General features: G+C 44.8%; 1 protein-coding gene across 1 annotated transcript; it reads left to right on the top strand.

Annotated features, from left to right (window-relative positions):
- On the top strand, positions 1–13,648 carry LOC122546024 (ferritin, middle subunit-like). Its single transcript, XM_087978047.1, has 6 exons — positions 1–102; positions 3,195–3,341; positions 3,985–4,110; positions 11,881–12,027; positions 12,704–12,829; positions 13,493–13,648. The coding sequence occupies exons 1-6, from the start codon at positions 1–3 to the stop codon at positions 13,646–13,648; spliced, it is 804 nt and encodes a 267-aa protein (XP_087834173.1).
- Positions 13,649–13,884: the final 236 nt, after the last annotated feature.

Raw genomic sequence — 13,884 nt, 5'->3', positions numbered from 1 at the left:
ATGGCTTCCCAGGTGTGTCAAAACTATCACCAGGATTGTGAAGCTGCTGTCAACAAGCAGATTAACCTGGAGCTCACTGCCTCCTATCTCTATCAGTCTTTGGTGAGTGTTGTCTCTATTTATAATTGCTTCTATTATGTGAAGTAAAGTTTTCCTTATTTCAAATCAACTTGATACTCCTGTAGATTGACTTTTATAACTCTTACCTGTTTCACATTTCAAGACAAATGTGGTGTTACAGCAACAATGGGGTGTGATACTGATGTGCAATAATGTATGCAAGGTGAAGTGTTCTTGGTTAGTGTACAATTCCCTGATATGGCTGTCATAGGCAGTAACTGTCACTTCCCTAGGGTTGTCAAAACAGGATATTTTACAGGAATAGCTTAGAAACCATTTAGGTCAACCATATAGATGTATCCATTGACCAGTTGCCTTTCTGCTGCTTTAATGTATTCTGGTATGTTTGGTTTATCTTCTGCTAATGCTAAATAAGCATCATACTAGATTTGATACTGTGAAAGGGAGTTATGGCAGTGTTTACCAATGATACTTGGCTTATCTGAGCAGAGGTATTTAATGTCAGCCTGTGACTGGCCTCTGCTTAAGTTGGCTCCAGTTGAGGCCTATTTAGCTCTCTGTATTATCCACTTGTGTGGGTGGTCAGGTAGCCACTTGTTGTCTATCCCTTCACCTGGAGGAAGAGTCAATTTGCTGAAGTGTTGGTGGAGCCACAAGGTGGCTGGAGTGGTCTGAAATTTGACACTGACTGAAGAAATGGAGACCATCAAATCAGGATAGTATGAGAATTACAATGGCACATGCTTTTCTTCCAGTAATGATTTGCCCATGCCCTTCTGAAGTGTTAGAATGTCCTATTTGGAAGGTGTTTAGTGAGTGCTGCAGGGTACCTGGTAGATAATGGACACTGAAGGGAGGTGGAGAATGCAGTACCAATGGAGTGGGCTGTTTTATCCGGGATGGTGTCTCTTTCTTGAATGTTGCCGGTACACTCATCCAGACATGTGGTGAATATTCATCACACTCTGGGCTCCTCTGTTTTACAGGTCCTCTCTCATCAGATGAGAACGAAGTCCCTCGAGCTCTGATGGAGGTGGGAACAGCTTTCATTGGTGAACCAGTTAGCTTTTAATAAGGATGGATCACTCTCACTTCCACTCTGACCTGAGTTGGGCCCCTTTGTAATCCTTCCCCAACTGTTGGGGCCCTGTCTGGATCTGTCCAAACCACTAAGGTTGCCCAGACCCTAACCTTTCCTCATTAGAAAGGCAGTTGTATAGTGTATAATCCAGGGGTGATGCAGCTGGTCAAACCATTCTGCTTTATAAAAACAACTATCTACATTCTCTGGTAGAAGCACCAACAAAAGGAAACAGGAATTTAAGACAATCCAACTACTTGGAACCCAATGGACTCAATTGCAACATAATAAAGGAGCTGTTCCCATCCCCACAACAGCCCAAAAACACCCCCTTTAGTAAATGGTAAATACAAACTCTGCTTCTTGCTGGCAGGAGAGTTTTCAGAGCATTCATGTAAGAAACATCTGTTGAAGCATGGAACCTAGTTTCAGAGTAACAGCTTCTCTGCTATGAGCAGTTTCTGCCTGTTAAAACAAACCAAGATTGGAGAATAACTGACCACTCCCCTGACATTTTTTTGAAGAAGCTATTGCCAGACATGGCAGCACCTCTGCCTTTATGACCCATCTTGAGGGGGACACAAACCAAAGATGAAACAAGCTGCTTGAAGGGGTAGCATTAACGTAACATTCACTTGTGAGCATGATGGTTCAATGTATGAGTCAAATGTGAGTGTAAATCTATGGTTTGAACTGCTCAAGTCAAATCCAGCATAGTGCGTTTCAGTTTACCTGCAGATGGTGTTACTAGCTTGATGTAATGCTTAATCTGAGTTGCATGAGGTTGTCCCTGTATCGGACATTTCCCTGATCAAATTACACTTTTCTAATCACTCAGTTGCTTGCTTACAATTCAAAGGCTCCTTGCACAGGCTTTCCTCAGCAAACCCTGGGTCCCCTTTCTTTCATTCCATTCCACTCATTCCCTTCCATACTCTGATTATGAACACGTCTGTACCATAGATTGGAGCAGTACAAACAATCCCAATGATCTACAAGTTGCACAAAACGCTCTTGCTCTCTCTTGTGCTCTCTCCTGATTAAATTAGTGCCAGCAGTGTCAAACATCCACGTTTCTAGTTTAGCCCCAAAGGAACAATGCAGTTCCTTGCAGCAGCCTCATGGTTACTTTCTCATTGAATGGTAGGACAGGCTTGAGGGGCTGAATGGCCTACAGTCCATGTTCTGATATCAGTTTTGTATCTACTTTTTCATTCAGAAACATGTCCTGGTGACTGGGTATTACCCTCTGGTTAATAGTGACTGGAGTAGACTGCACTTAGTACTCCAGTGGCTTTCCTTGTCACCCAACTGAACCCTCACCTTGTTAAAGGTTATAACTTCAGTTGGTTCCATGCAGAATATTTGAAATCTACCATCTTAGACCATGTCTGTACAGCAACAGACCCTCTAAGCCACTCTTCCATGCCAGCCAGATATCCTGCATTAATCCAGTCCCATTTGGCACATATCACTCTAAATACCTCCCATTCATATACCCATCCAGGTGCCTTTGAAATGTGGTAATTGTACCAGCCTCCACTATTCCTTTGGCAGCTCATTCCATACACCACCTTCTCAAAGTAGCTGCTGCTTGGGTCCATTGATGTCCATCCCTCATGTTAACCCTGTGCTGTCTAGCTTTGGACCCCCACCCCACCACGAATACATCCTGCACTCCAGTTTCCTTTATTGAAGAGCTTCAGTCCATGTCTAATATCTTGTTAGTGTTAATGAGGAGGAACACAAATTTAGTGTTTCTCTCCTCTGATGCTGTACCAGACCTGCTGAGCAACTCACCAGCTGTTTAATCCAAATTAAAACATGGATGTTGCATGTCCTCAGGAGGAAGCTGGGGTTAAGAGCTGCTGGCTCACTGGACAACACTGGTATATTAAAATCATTTGAGAATGCAGAGGATTAATAACTGCTTGAATAGGCAGGCAGTCTAAGGGCTAAATTAGTCTCTGCTTCTCCCAACTAGAATTGGGGCCAGTGATGTGCTAATGGGATGGAAACGGTTCTCTTTCAGATGTCGTACTTTGACCGGGATGATGTTGCCCTGCACCATTTCTCCCAGTTCTTCAAAGCTCAGTCCCAGGAGAAGCAGGAGCATGCAGAGAAGCTGCTGAAATTCCAGAATCAGCGTGGAGGCAGAGTCCTCCTCCAGGATGTGAAGGTGGGAATGTTGGGGAGGGGAATGGCTACACTCGTGATGTGGCTTCAATCCATCAGTAACAGGGTTTGCTCACCCTGAAGGGGGAAGTGAAGAGTTGCTTGCCTTCCCATATGAGCTCTTCCATCTCGCACTCACTGCAGAGAAACAGGCCCTTTGGTCTACCATATCTATGCTGACCAAACTACACTAATCCCACCTACCTGCACTTAGTCCTTCACACACTATACCCTGGCATTTGAAGTATTTGTCCAGATGTTGCTGCAATATCACTGGACTAGCTGCCTCCCCCACACTCCTCAGGTGCTGCATTCCATATTTATCAAGTTTCCTGAGATCCCACTAAACCCCTTCCTCCTCAAATCATCTACTGGACTTGAGGATGGTACTGGCACTGCAGTATCTCAGTGCCAGCAACCCAGGTCCAATTCCAGCCTCTGGGAACTGATCAAAGATGTGCCAGTCAGTTTGGTCATGCTAAGTATCCCAGTTTCCAGGGATACACAGGCTACATTTTTTCCCTAAACTGGATTACAGGGTTGGGTGTGTCAGTGTGGGACCCACTGGAGGGTTGATGTGGACATATGACTGACTTCACCTCACTAGGGATTCTGATCCTTAACTGTCCTTTGTTTCCATGTTTCAGAAGCCAGAGAGGGATGAGTGGGGTAACGGTCTGCAGGCAATGCAGGTTGCCCTGGATCTGGAGAAGAATGTGAACCAGAGTTTGCTGGATCTACACCAACTTGCCACTGCCCAGACTGACCCTCATGTAAGTTTCACCTCCTCAGTCTCATCGCTGCCTGACCCTCAGGGCAACACCTCACTGGTTGGTCTTTGTGGGTTTGAAATTCAATAATAAACACGTGCAAAGATGTGATTTGGTGATGCCAGTGTCAAACTGGGGTGTACAAAGTTCAAACTAACACCAGGTTATAGTCCAACAGGCTTATTCCGAAGCTCCTGCTTCCAAAATAATACTCTTTGACCACCTGAAGAAGCAGCACTCTGAAAGCCAGTGCTTCTGAATGAACCTGATGTGACCTCCTTTTAATTTGTCCAGATATAACATTGTAACCACCAGTGTGGATCTGGAATGATCAATATTACAACTCCTCAGCAAGGAGGAAATTGGATTGTAATCTGGTGGGAGTGCTGAAGTGATATTGGCCACTGAATCCTCATTCAGGACCATTGCAGTGGAATGATCACCATTCACCACAATACAACTCAGCTCCACTTAAATGGCAAGATGTGCCAGCTGACTGGCTAATATATCCGCCAGTACAAAATCTCTTTGGATTTTGGAGTTGTCTAGAGCTATTACTGCCCAGTATGTTTTGCAGCAGGATTCTAAATTGTCTTGGATTGTGCTAATGTAATGAGCTGTAATATTCCTGTGTTCCAGCTGTGTGACTTCCTGGAGACTCACTATTTGGATGAGGAGGTTGAGATCATCAAGCGACTTGGGGACTACATCACCAACCTGAAGCGTCTGGGAGCTCCTGAGAATGGGCTGGGAGAGTACCTGTTTGACAGGCTCTCGCTGGAGGACAGCAGTTAGTGGGGTGTGGGGTACTGTCTGCTCTTGTCTGAATGCATTACTGACTTCACTTGGACAATCTGGCTCCTCCCTAGGGAGAAGGAATATGTTGGCAAGAATGTAATGGCTGTACGACCTGAATGGAAATGAATAAAATGTTCTATTGATCTTGCTTTTTGTCCATCATTTGAACCACTGACCCTTCTCTCAAATTTGTTTGCATCTTTGGGGGGCTTGATGTCAGTAATCATCCTGCAATTTGGCTCACATCACTAGACCAAATGTCTCCTCTTCACTCTTACCTCAGCCAACACTCCACACCCCACTGGACAGGAATAACTAGATGGAGTTTTTGTAACTAAAATTCAAGCTATCGTGCCCCACATGAGGTTGGGTATTTTACACTCTGGAGTATTAAACCTTTTTTAATGATTCTTTTGTCCAACAATAATACTTTTTTGCCTAAAACTGTAGGCATTAGTTCAAACAGTGGGCAGGGAGGCTTCCATACCTTGTCAAAAGGTCAGCTCCAGACATCCATTTCCCTCGACACCCCACATCTTTGATTCCAAGTCCATTTCCAGAATTGCCCATCAAGTGTTCACCTCAGCATCAATGTCGTCCTTTCCTTTGACAGGACTCTGCAATTTGGAATCAAACACTGCATGAGCTGGGTGACCAGATCTGTTCTCTTATCTTCTAGGCTTTTGGGTGAGATCCATCAGGTTCTGGTTACTACCCCGATGGTAGAATGGTATGATCTGAATTTGTCTAGTATAGCTTCCCTATGGAACTCTAACATGACCAGGATATTCTAAAATGCTACTGTTTTCTTTTACCTCTGAGCCCAGTCTTAGGAGCCCATTGGGGTTCAGACCAGCACAGGGGCCTGTGATCTTCACCCCTTGCCTTGTTACAGCCCTTAGCAGTGGGGTACACAGAGTGGCTCATTTCTCCATAGTCTGAATCAAACATGCAGCACCTGATGAGCACCTTGATTAAATACCCATTCGAGCACAACTAGGAGTCAATCCATGTCCCTCCCTATCTGAAGACTCACTCCTAACACCGCTCCTGCACTTTCAATAAACCTCAAGCCTGCCCACCCAGAGCTGGGATAATTCACTGCAGACACACATTCCTGGGAGTCAGCTGAAGAAATTCTCCTGAGCTGCATTCAATTAATACACATGCCCTCATCGTCACCTACAGCTGAAATGAGCAGGATGACTGTGATCTGGGAAAAACACAGCAATGCTTGAGGTGAGATGCTTCCATCTGATTTACTCTTGCTGCTAAAGTCAGCAGTTTGCAGTCCAAGCTGATCCTAGCTTCCTCCCAGCTTCCCATGTGCTGAAGGATTCTCCTGATGCAGTTTGATTTGACCCAGTGTTGTTGAAGGAGCAGTGATTTCTCTCCAAGTTGGGGAGTGCTGTCGTTCTGAAAGGAAACCTGGAGATGCTGACTCTCCTGTACAGCTGCTCCTTCATCTTTGGGGTTACAGGGATCGTGGGTTAGGGAGGGGGCTCTCCTGGTGACTGTTTGAGTGAATTTTGTAGTGAGCATCCACTGCAGCCTTCAGGGAGGGTTTAGGTCCTTAACACATTTATTCCCCAACGTAAAACCTTTTATTGTAAACAATCAAGTCATGCCGACATACTCTCTACAGTGCAGGCTGAGGCCATTCAGCCCATTGAATCTGCACCAATTATCTGAACAGCATCCTGTTCAGACCCACCCAATCCTCTTTACCCTGCATTTCCCATGGCCGATTCACCGATCCTGCACATCTTTGGACTGTGGAAGGAAACTGGAGCACTCATAGGAAACCCACACAGACACAAGGAGAGCACGCACACTCTATACACACACACGCACACTCTCTGCGTCCACACACTCACCCGAAGCTGGAATCAAACCCAGGTCCCTGGTGCTGTGAGGCAGCAGTGCGAACCACTGAGCCACCACACCATCCTAAAGAAACATGCTGTTGCACACCAGTAGAGTCATAGAGTCATACATCACAGAAGCAGACCCTTTGGCCCAACCTGTCCACACCGACCAGATTTCCAAACCTGTACCAGTTGCCCTTGCCTGCATTTGGCCCATGTCCCTCTAAAACCTTCCCATTCATGTATCCGTCCAAATGTCTTTTAAATGTTATAATTGTACCCGCCTCCAAAAACTTCCTCTAGCAGCTCGTTCCATGTCCACAGCACCCTCTCTCTGAAAAGGTTGCCCCTCACGTCACTATTTTAATCTTTCCCCTCCCACCTTTAGCCTATGCCCCTCTAGTATTGCACTCCCACACCCCATCACAGGGTGGTTTTTATTGCTCAATCTTCAGTGTGCCAATCAGAAGGCTGCATTTCGTGCCCAGCCGCAGTTACCCTTCAGGAGGTGGTGATGAGCTGGTTATTACAGCCCACCTGGTGTGGGAGAGACCAGAATGCTGCTGCTGAGGGGGGCTTCCGGGACTTGGATTCAGAAACAGTGATATTGTTCCAACTCAGGATGGCGAGAGATTTCCCTGGGGCTTTGTCAGTGTTCTTGGGGCTGCATTCAGCCAGAAAATTGGAAAGTATTCCACCACTTTTTATAACTTTGGTCTTGTAGATGGTGGAGAGGCTTTGGAAGTTCAGGAGCTGAGAATTTCGCCACAGAATTCCCAGCCTCTGACCTGCTCTCATCGCCATGAATATTTATCAGGGTTGACTCTGACCATGGTTCCATGTATAATACTCAAACTTGTAACTCAATCTGACAAGTAATGGCTAGACTGTAACCTGGTATTTGAATCAGATACTGGGTCAAAGTAACTTGCTTCCACCAATCCATCCCTCAAGGCTGTGATCATACCCTAACATTGAGTGGGGACCTTCAATCCCCAAACCCTCAGAGCCCACCACTCCACTGGAGGCTGCTCAGTTCAACACATTCAACTTTATGTTGCGATTCTCTCATGTCCATTAAGATGTGAGTATGGACCACATCGAGTTGGGAGGCCAGTTTCTGAGCTGTACGTTCGACAGAATACAATGTAAACGGGATCAGGATCAGAATCAGAATCTCTCCACTTGGAAACACCCTTGAGTTGAGGACTAGTTCATCTTGAAACAATTAAAAACTGAACATGGAGTTGAAAAGTTGATCATGCAATATGTTTCTAACAGCAATTTAAACATGGAGGCCTGAGGCCTACTACATGGCTGACACACTCGGCACATTTACCGTTTTGGTTTTAAACTGGGCTTCCTGAGACCTAAGGTCACAGAGATCACAGCAGATTCAGAAAGGATCCACAAAGTACATCAGTTGCCTGCACTAGATGACCCAAAAGCACTTCATTTCTGTCACTGTCAATCAATAGGCAAATGTTTAATGTCAACAAAATCTAGCCATTTTTCAATGGACTCCCAACACTGTCATTCAGAAGGTAGGAAGACAAATCCCTCAGAGTAACAAACTAACAAAGTTCTGCAAATCTGTTTTCAGCATGTCTTAATACACAAGCTCAAATACGATAGTGAAATTTCAGAGTATGTTTTAATCTCATTTTCAGGTAGATATACTCAGAGAATTTGCACTTGTGTAAGAGGTCAATCACTAATTTCATCATCGACCAGTTGTCAATTCTAATTGGCTTCTGGATCCAATTCCCATTCTGCGCTGAATGGACATGGCAGCTGATCGATTGATTCACAAGAGTGATTGGCCATCACTGATGATGTCATTTCCTGCTTAATAAAATGAGATCTGCTCCTGGAATATAAATAAAAGTCCAAAGGCTGTGGTGATTTAGGTAGAGTTGGTGGTAATTTTAAGTTTGGAGTTGGTCTGTGACTTGTCTTGGGTCAGCAGGTAGTGCAATATTTGTCACAAAATGGCTTCCCAGGTGTGTCAAAACTATCACCAGGATTGTGAAGCTGCTGTCAACAAGCAGATTAACCTGGAGCTCACTGCCTCCTATCTCTATCAGTCTTTGGTGAGTGTTGTCTCTATTTATAATTGCTTCTATTATGTGAAGTAAAGTTTTCTGTACTTCAAATTAACTTGATGCTCCTCTAGATTGACTTTTGTAGCTCTTACCTGTTTCACACTTCAAGACAAATGTGGTGTTACAGCAACAATGGAGTATGATACTGATGTGCAATAATGTATGCAAGGTGAAGTGTTCTTGGTTAGTGTACAATTCCCTGATATGGCTGTCATAGGCAGTGACTGTCACTTCCCTAGGGTTGTCAAAACAGGATATTTTACAGGAATAGCTTAGAAACCATTTGGGTCAACCATATAGAGGTATGCATTGACCAGCTGCCTTTCTCCTGCTTTAATGTATTCTGGTATGTTTGGTTTATTTACTGATAATGCTAAATAAGCATCATACTAGATTTGATACTGTAAAAGGGAGTTATGGCAGTGTTTATCAATGATACTTGGCTTCTCTGAGCAGAGGTATTTAATGTCAGGCTGTGACTGGCCTCTGCTTAAGTAGGCTCCAATTGAGGCCTATTTAGCTTTCTGTATTATCCACTTGTGTGGGTGGTCCGGTAGTCACTTGTCCATCCCTTCACCTGGAGGAAGAGTCAATTTGCTGCAGTATTGGTGTACCCATAAGGTGGCTGGAGTAGTCTGAAATTTGACACTGACTGAAGAAATGGAATCCATCAAATCAGGATGGTATGAGAATTAAAATGGCCCACTCTTTTCCAGTAATGATTTGTCCATGCCCTTCTGAAGTGTTAGAATGTCCTATTGGGAAGGTGTTTAGTGAGTGCTGCAGGGTACCTGGTAGATAATGGACACTGAAGGGAGGTGGAGAATGGAGTGGGCTGTTTTATCCTGGATGGTGTCTCTCTCTTGAATGTTGCAGGTACACTAATCCAGACATGTGGTGAATATTCATCACACTCTGGGCTCTCTGTTTTAAAGGTTCTCTCTCATGAGATGAGAACCAAGTCCCTTGAGCTCTGATGGAGATGGAACAGCTTTCATTGGTGAACCAGTTAGATTTTAATAAGGATGGATCACTCACTTCCACTCTGACATGAGTTGTGCCCCTTTGTAATCCTTCCCCAACTGTTGGGGCCCTGTCTGGATCTGTTCAAACCACTAAGGTTGCCCAGACCCTAACCTTTCCTCATTAGAAAGGCAGTTGTATAGTGTATAATCCAGGGGTGATGCAGCTGGTCAAACCATTCTGCTTTATAAAAACAACTATCTACATTCTCTGGTAGAAGCACCAACAAAAAGAAACAGGAATTTAAGACAATCCAATTACTTGGAACCCAATGGACTCCATTGCAACATAACAAAGGAGCTGTTCCCATACCCACAACAGCCCAAAAACACCCCCTTTAGTAAATGGTAAATACAAACTCTGCTTCTTGCTGGCAGGAGAGTTTTCAGAGCATTCATGTAAGAAACATCTGTTGAAGCATGGAACCTAGTTTCAGAGTAACAGCTTCTCTGCTACTCGCAGTTTCTGCCTGTTAAAACAAACCAAGATTGGAGAATAACTGGTCACTCCCCTGTCATTGTTTGAAGAAGCTATTGCCAGACATAGCAGCACCTCTGCCTTTATGACCCATCTTGAAGGGGACACAACCCAAGGACAAAACAAGCTGCTTAAAGGAGTAGCATTAACATAACATTCACTTGTGAGCATGATGGTTCAATGTTTGACTCAATTATGGGTGTAAATCTAATGGTTTGAACTGCTCAAGTCAAACCAAGCATAGTGCTTTTCAGTTTACCTGCAGATGGTGTCACTAGCTTGATGTAATGGTTAGGCAGCATCCAAGGAACAGGAGAATCAACATTTCAGGCATAAGCCCTTCAGTGCTCCTGTTCCCTGGATGCTGCCTGACCTGCTGCGCTTTTCCAGCAACACATTTTCAGCTCTGATCTCCAGCATCTGCAGTCCTCATTTTCTCCTGATGTAATGGTTAATCAGGGTTGCATGAGGTTTTCCCTGTATTGGACTCTTCCTTGATCAAGTTACACTTTTCTAATCACTCAGTTGCTTGCTTACAATTCAAAGGCTCCTTGCACAGGCTTTCCTCAACAAACCCCGGGTCCCCTCTCTCTCATTCCATTCCACTCATTCCCTTCCGTACTCTATGAACACATTGTCTGTCTGTACCACACATTTGATCAGTACAATCCCAATGATCTACAAGTTACACAAAACTCTCTCCTGACTAAACTAATGCCAGCAGTGTCCAACATCCACTTTTCTAGTTTAGCCCCAAAGGAATAATGGAGTTCCTTGCAGCAGCCTCATGGTTACTTTCTCATTGAATGGCAGGACTGGCTTGAGGGGCTGAATGGCCTACAGTCCCTGTATTCTGATATCAGTTTTGTATCTGTTCATTCAGGAAAAATGTCCTGGTGACTGGGTATTACCCTCTGGTTAATGTTGAATGGAGTAGATTACACTTAGTACTCCAGTGGCTTTCCTTGTCATCCAACTGAACCCTCTCCTTGTTAAAGGTTACGATTTCAGTCGGTTCCATGTAGAATATTTGAAATCTACCATCCTAGACCTGGTCTGCACAGAAACAGACCCTCTAAGCCACTCTTCCATGCCAGCCAGATATCCTGCATTAATCTAGTCCCATTTGGCACATCACTCTAAATACCTCCTTCCTTTATTGCAGAGTTTCAGTCAATATCTAATATCTTGCAATTCTAATGGTGTTAATGAGCAGAAACATGAATTTAGTTTCTCTCCTCTGATGCTGTGCCAGACCTGTTGAGCAACTCTAGCTGTTTAATCCAAATTAAAATATGGATGTTGCATGTCCTCAGGAGGAAGCTGGGGTTAAGAGCTGCTGGCTCACTGGACAACACTGGTATATTAAAATGGTTGAGAATGCAGAGGATTAATAACTGCTTGAACAGTCCATCTGATTGAGGGCTAAATTAGTCTCTACTTCTGACAACTAGAACTGGGCCCAGTGATGTGTTAATGGGATGGAAATGGTTCTCTTTCAGATGTCGTACTTTGACCGGGATGATGTTGCCCTGCACCACTTCTCCCAGTTCTTCAAAGCTCAGTCCCAGGAGAAGCAGGAACATGCAGAGAAGCTGCTGAAATTCCAGAATCAGCGTGGAGGCAGAGTTCTCTTCCAGGATGTGAAGGTGGGAATGTTGGGGAGGGGAATGGCTACACTCGTGATGTGGCTTCAATCCATCAGTAACAGGGTTTGCTCACCCTGAAGGGGGAATTGAAGAGCTGTTGCTTGTCTTTCCCATATGATCTCTTCCATCTCGCACTCACTGCATAGAAACAGGCCCTTTGGTCTACCATATCTATGCTGACCAAACTACACTAATCCCACCTACCTGCACTTAGTCCTTTGCCCACTATACCCTGGCATTTGAAGTATTTGTCCAGATGTTGCTGCAATGTCACTGGACTAGCTGCCTCCCCCACACTCGGGTGCTGCGTTCCATATTTATCAAGTTTCCTGAGATCCCACTAAAACCCTTTCTCTTCAAATCATCCTCTGGACTTGAGGATGGTACTGGCACTGCACTGACTCAGTGCCAGTGACCCAGGTCCAATTCCAGCCTTTGGGAACTGCTCAGTTTGCACATGGCACGAAGATCTGCAGGTCATTTTGGTCATGCTAGGTTGCCCAGTTTCCAGGGATACACCAGCTACATTTTTCACTAAACATGATTACAGGGATGGGTTGGGGCAGTGTGGACCCTCTGGAGGGTTGATGTGGACAAATGGGCTAAATGACCTGCTTCATCCCACTGTCAGGATTCTGATTCCGATCCTTAACTGTCCTTTGTTTCCATGTTTCAGAAGCCAGAGAGGGATGAGTGGGGTAACGGTCTGCAGGCAATGCAGGTTGCCCTGGATCTGGAGAAGAATGTGAACCAGAGTTTGCTGGATCTACACCAACTTGCCACTGCCCAGACTGACCCTCATGTAAGCTTCACCACCTCATTCTCATCACTGCCAGACCCTCAGGGCAACACCTCACTGGTTGGTCTTTGTGGGTTTGAAATTCAATGCAACATTTGAGGAGATTTGGAGATGCCAGTGTCAAACTGGGGTGTACAAAGTTAAAACTAACACCAGGTTATAGTCCAACAGGCTTATTCTGAAGCTCCTGCTTCCAAAATAATACTCTTTGACCACCTGAAGAAGCAGCACTCTGAAAGCCAGTGCTTCTGAATAAACCTGTTGGACAAAACCTGGTGTTGTGATTTTTAACTTTGTCCAGATGTAATATTGTAACCACCAGTGTGCATCTGGAATGATCAATATTACAACCCTTCAGCAATAAGGTCAAGGAGGAACTTGGATTGTAATCTGGTGGGAGCGCTGAAGTGACATTAGCCACTGAATCCTCATTCAGGACTGTTGCAGTGTAATGGTCACCATACACTCCAATCCAACTCCGCTCCACTTAAATGGCAAGATGTGCCAGCTGAGAGGCTAATATATTCACCAGTCCAAAATCTCTAGATTTCTGGATTTTTCAGGGTTGTCTAGAGCTAGTACTGCCCAGTCTGTTTTGCAGTGGGAATTCTCCAAACTGTCTTGGATTGTGCTCATGTAATGAGTTGTAATATTCCTCTGTTCCAGCTGTGTGACTTCCTGGAGACCCACTATTTGGATGAGGAGGTAGAGATCATCAAGCGACTTGGGGACTACATCACCAACCTGAAGCGTCTGGGAGCTCCTGAGAATGGGCTGGGAGAGTACCTGTTTGACAGGCTCTCGCTGGAGGACAGCAGTTAGTGGGGCGTGGGGTACTGTCTGCTCTTGTCTGAATGCATTACTGACTTCACTTGGACAATCTGGCTCCTCCCTAGGGAGAAGGAATATGTTGGCAAGAATGTAATGGCTGTCCCACCTGAATGGAAATGAATAAAATGTTCGCTTGATCTTGCTTTTTGTCCATCCTTTGGACCACTGATCCTTCTCTCAAATTTGTTTGCATCTCTGGTGGGCTTGATGTCAGTAATCATCCTGCA

This window comes from Chiloscyllium plagiosum, unplaced genomic scaffold, assembly GCF_037043375.1.
Source record: "Chiloscyllium plagiosum isolate Xiang-an unplaced genomic scaffold, Cpla_swu_hap1 HiC_scaffold_33, whole genome shotgun sequence".
Taxonomy (NCBI): Eukaryota; Metazoa; Chordata; class Chondrichthyes; order Orectolobiformes; family Hemiscylliidae; genus Chiloscyllium; species Chiloscyllium plagiosum.
This window is presented reverse-complemented; position numbering and strand designations above follow the sequence as displayed.